Source organism: Ziziphus jujuba, chromosome 2 (genome assembly GCF_031755915.1).
Source record: "Ziziphus jujuba cultivar Dongzao chromosome 2, ASM3175591v1".
In the NCBI taxonomy this organism is placed as follows: Eukaryota; Viridiplantae; Streptophyta; class Magnoliopsida; order Rosales; family Rhamnaceae; genus Ziziphus; species Ziziphus jujuba.
This window is the reverse complement of record NC_083380.1, coordinates 1,556,682-1,562,234: the sequence shown is the minus strand read 5'-3', so window position 1 is coordinate 1,562,234 and position 5,553 is coordinate 1,556,682. Positions and strand designations below refer to the sequence as shown.

The following is a 5,553-nucleotide window of genomic DNA, read 5'->3' as shown; positions in this document are numbered from 1 at the left end:
CCCTGTTTACAACAGAAAAGTAATTGGTGACTTCAAGTTTTCTGGCAACAAAAAGAGAAAACCAATTTGAGGTTTTAATCTTGCTGATGGCACCAAAGACCTCATGACCATTCTTCCATGTTGCTTATGTCTATACTTTCATAAGGTAAACCAGTCAATCTCAACCAAATGTCCTATTATTAAACAACAAATGTATGAACATGAAACACAATAATATAAGAAAAATTCAAACTTGTATAATATTTTTAACTCGCAGATTATGATACTTAGAGAAAGTATAGGCAGCCAACATATATCTACTAACTATAGTCTGTAAGGGTATTAGAGCTAATAAGAAACAAATTTTACGAAGACAAACAAAATTATTTCATTAAATATGAAAGGTAATGCAAGTTTTAACTTAAAGAAAAGCAGGACATGTATACTTACATCTTAATGATAGACGTCTTTCCCTGTTTTAGAGCCCCAGAGTTTTGGAATTAAGATTGAACTCTTTAGGTCCTGAACTGTGCTTTCTTCTTCAGTAGGTCCTGCGTGGTAATGATTGAATTACTTTTAACACACACAAACCCTATTCTTTATAATTAAATACTATTTACAGAGTTTCTTCTACAGTAGAAGAAAAGAAAAGTTCCTGCATTGAGATTCATCATATAAAAGACCAAAAAGGTTTTTTACATTTGGAGAGCTTCTGATAAGACAAGACTGACGTTTCTGGGGTAGCCGATTTTCAAAGTGTTCAATCTTCTCCCAATCACGCACCAGTTTCGTTTTGGCATCTTTGCAATATGATGGGACAATCCACAATCTCCAATGTCTCCAAGTCTGAGAGAAATTCTATTCGTTGAGGCAGAGATTTCAGATAAGGGAATGTTGAAAGTCCATGTCTTTTAAACCATTTTGAAATACCCATTCTGGAAAAGTGTTCATATTACAATGCGAAATGTGGAGTTCTTCGAGGGCGGTAACATGTTCAGGAAGCTCGTTTAGTTTTGGAAGAGAATCGAATCTCAGAAACAGGAGGCTTTTGGTGAGTGTACACTCATTCTCAACTTCAGAGCTAGTGTCCTTATTCCCAATAATACACAAAGTAGCAAGTTGGAGAGAGGAGAGGAGCTTTCATCATTCACTGTCTGTATGAATGTCTCCTAGCTAGTGTAACACTAGCCACTCTTTTAAATTGGGGTAAAGTGGTATGACGCAACTTGTGGCAGTCTTTGATGATCAATCTGGAAAGACGAGGAAATGATGGCAATGAAGCAGCTGTTTTTGAGACATCTCCCCCACCATCCCTCTAGATTAGGCAGTTCTTTAAGCCTTAGCTTTTTCAGGATGGCATGAATTCTGTTAGTGATGACGAATGATACTCAGAATTGTGTGATCACCAGATTCCTTGGAGATATACTTCAAATTAGCCATCTCGTCTACTATCAATACCTAAACAGATGAGAGCTGAGTAAGCGGTTGTAGATATTGACAATCACAATTTTGTAATGAAGATTTGACCAAATTTCTCAGTGAAATAAGCCAGTCGGAAAATGTGACACCCCTATAACCTAATAAAGCCAATTATTTAAGATTTGGGTGTGGCTTCAGACCTTGCAGTGTCTTTTCAGCACCCACTGCTTCATTGACATTTACATCCCAAGTTTATAACCTCAGAAACCATGCTATTTCTCAAATTTTGAACTTGTATCTATGCTTCTATATGGTAAACCAATTAATGTCAACAAAATTTACTATTATTAAACGCCATATATGTGAACATGAAAAACAATCATAAGCTAACCAAATTCAAACTTGTTCAATATTTTTTACTAGCAGACTGTGATACTTACATGGTGAAAGTATGAGGCAGACAACATTTTCTGCTAGGTATAGAGTAGATCATTAAGAAAACAAATTTTACAAAGGCACACAAATTATTTCAGTAAGGAATTTAAATACATACAAATGACATATATAAATATTTGTGTGTGTATGCGTGAAAGATATCACTTATAATGAAAATTTAAATTTGGAGAATAGGAGGAAATGTATAATTACCTCTTAATTGGTATACTTCTTCGTCCTGTTTTAGGGCATCAGAAAATTTGGAGAGGGGACTTTAGGTGCTCAGCTGTTTGTTTATTTTCTTTTTCTTTAGTGGATTCTCCAAAATGATACAAAATTAAAACTTTTTCACATATTTAACGATATCAATTACTATTAGAATTAATTCCAATATATTCTTTAGAATTAAATCCGAAATACATACAATCTTACAGAGTGTCTGCCATAGAAGATCGGAAAAAGAAAATTAAATATCCTTTTTATTGAGATTCATTACCATGTAAAAGAATAAAAACCTTTTTACCTTTTGTTGACTTGAAGATAAGAGAGGATTGAGGTTGCTGGAGTAGAAGATTATCAATATCTTTAATTAAATTCCAATCTGCACCAGTGTTTTTCTGGCATCTTTGCAATAAGATGGGACAATCCACAATCTCCAGTGTGTTTAAAGAGCTTCTAAGTCCACCACTAGGCAATGATTCCAAAAAAGGGCATGTTAAAAGTCGAAGAGTTTCAAGTGATTTGAGATTCTTGATCCACTCTGGAAGAGTCTTTATGTCACAGCGCCAAATTTGGAGTTCTTTCAGAGTGGTAACATGTTGAAGCCCCATAGGAAGATTCTTTAGAGTTGGAGATAATCAAATCTCAGAACCCGGAGGCTTTCGAGTCTTTCCCACTTAATCTCATGATGCTGATGACCATCTTCAGAACTAACCTCCTTACCCCCAAGAATACGCAGACTTTCCAACTTGGAGAAAGGACGACAGGTGAGGTGCTTTGCATCACTCACGGTCGAATTGGAGGAGCTTTCGCTACACATTGTCTTTGCTCTTTCTAGCTTAGTCTTATCATTCTCACCATCTTCAGAGCTAATCTCCATATCCGAATGAACAGGCATACTTTGCGCTTTGGAAAGAGAACGAGAGGGCATTTCATCATCCATTGTCTGTATGAATGTCTCCAAGCTTGTGTTATCCAACACTAGCCATTCTTTTAAATTCGGGTAGAGTGGCATGGTACGCAGCTCGGGGCAATCTTCGATCAACAATTTGGAAAGACAAGGAAATGATGGCAATGGAGTAGGTGTTTTTGAGACATCTGCCCACCATCCCTTTAGCTTTGGCAATTCTGTAAGCCTTAGCTCTTCCAGGGATGGCATGAATGTTGTTGATGACGAAGAATGACACTCAGACTCATCAGAGATATACTTCAAGTTAGCCATCTCATCCAGTATCATCACCTTGAGAGATGAGAGCTCACTAAGTGGTGGTAGATTGTTGCATTTACATTTTTGCAATGAAAATTTGACCAACTTTTTGTGTGAGATAAGCCACCTAGGGAACTTGTAACTCCTGTAGCCAAATAAAGCCAGTTCCTTAAGATTTGGATGTGGCTTCAGACCTTCTAGTGTCTTTAGATCACCGGTTGGTGCAGTATTGGCATTTTCTTCGAATTTCCAAGCTAATGTTAATGATTTAAGATGTTCTTTCCCCTCCACGTTTGCTACCCCAGAATTCATGTCACTTGTCAAATTTTGAACTTTCAGCTCTCCTCTCAATTTGTTCAGTTCCTTCAATTCATCTAGCTTGGCCGAATCTGCATCATCGTATTTCAATGCAAATTGTGACAATGTCTCAAGTAGAGTTAGTTCACCCAGTCCAAGAGGCATACGAGTCAAACTGTAGCACCAATCAATCTCAAGATGTTTGAGGTGGACTAGTTTCTTCATATTTTTTGGCAATACCTTGAGTCCATAACATTTGGAGAGTTTGAGTATCATCAAATACGGGATCTTGGTAATTGAATCAGGCAATGACGTAATAGCTTTGTTTTGAGAAAGATCAAGGTATCGTAGATAATTCAGCTTACCAATGTTCTTTGGCAACGTGTCGATCCCTGTATTATGCAGATCCAACGTGCGTAATGCTTTGCAATTGGAAATGATATTTTCACAAGTTGAGTGGCTTACTCTCCCCTCAGTTTCCTTTTGGAACTGGCAAGGCAAAATAATTGTTTGAATTCTCTTTGCCTGAAGGAATGAAGTGGGAATCTTCCACGAAGAGTGTACATGGAAGTGAAACGAGACATGTTGAGTTCCTTGATCAATACTATGCTTCTCATGCTCCTTTAATGTGGCTAACCTTGTTCCTGCAACAAATACTGCTAGGTCTTGTATAAGGTTTGGCATCTTGCACTTTCTTACAGAGTCGTTCTCAGGATCTACATCAACTTGTTCAAACAAGGATCTCTGATGTAAATTCTTAAAATACTCATAACCCACATCCTCCATTCTTTGTCCTGGCAGTGGATAAATCAACCCTTGTGCGATCCAAAGATGTATTAAGGTTTTGACATCAATTTCATATTGTTGAGGGAATATACTACAGTAGGCAAAGCAATTTTTGAAATGCGGAGGGAGGATATCATAACTCGGTTTTAGTGAGGGCAAAATCTTTTTCATTACTACTTTTTGAAACTCTGTTAAGGTTTCTACATTTATGGAAATGAATTTCTCACCTAGTGTCCTTAAGGCAAGGGGGTTTCCTCCGCACTTTTCCAACATCTCCATAGTTTTGGAGTCTTCGTCACACTTTTTCCAGATCTCCTCAATTTTGGAGACGTGGACTGCTTCTGAGTCCTGATCTTCATCTAGATTGGAACGAACTCCTCCGATAAAAGTAGTCTTAGATTCATGTTTTTCTAGATTGCTTAAATTATCGTAGACTTTCATTTTACTTGTAATTTGTTTATTACAAGTAGTTATTATGATTCGACTCCCTTCACGAACATTTGAATTTGATCATAAGGTTTTGAAGTGTTCCCACGTTTCAGGGTCCATATTGGAGGCGTCATCAAGTACAAGCAGCAGCCGTTTATCTTTTGTTCCTTCTCGTAGCTTCTCAAGCAATTTAAATTCATCCCGCTTGAGTTCTTGTTTGAGCTTGATCATCTCAGTTTCTAGCTTCTTCTTTCCCTCCATATCTATTTCATCCCCTAATTTGTCCATAATTTTGTTAAGCTTTGCAGTCATCTCCTTCCAAAACTGACCTTCATCGAGGTGGCAGTGGCTGAGGTGTATCTTGATGGCGTTCTCGATGGCAGTTTGAAAATTTGTCAACTCACCGTCCAAAAATTTCTGGATTACTTCCATTTTTGCAGACTCAACTACCCTTTGAGCTGTACCATGCTTTTCAGCTGTACCATCCTTTTTAGCTGCAGACATAATGACTCCTTCAACAAGTGACATGAAAACTGTCTCATCTTCTCTCTGCATAGCAGACTGTAAGAGCCGCCGTTCATAATTCCTTTTTTCGATATATGCAACGATTCCTTCGACAAGTGATCTTATGTTACAATCATAAGGGACATTAAGCCAAATTGTCGAATTAAACGTCCTTTCGATCTCCCAGTCCATAAACACCTGCTGAGCAAGTGTGGTTTTTCCTAATCCTCCATAACCTACTATGGCAACGGCCGCCACTTTCTCCGTTTTTGTTCTGT

General features: G+C 37.7%; 1 protein-coding gene across 1 annotated transcript; it reads right to left on the bottom strand.

Annotated features, from left to right (window-relative positions):
* Positions 1–2,674: 2,674 nt before the first annotated feature.
* Positions 2,675–4,783, bottom strand: LOC107417531 (putative disease resistance protein RGA4). Its single transcript, XM_048473774.2, has one exon. It carries the CDS (start codon positions 4,781–4,783, stop codon positions 2,675–2,677), a length of 2,109 nt encoding a protein of 702 aa, XP_048329731.2.
* Between the last annotated feature and the right edge of the window lie 770 nt (positions 4,784–5,553).

Bases quoted from the DNA above. Each gene is read 5' to 3' on its own strand.
- LOC107417531 (XM_048473774.2), bottom strand. From the start codon at position 4,783: ATGAAAGTCTACGATAATTTAAGCAATCTAGAAAAACATGAATCTAAG.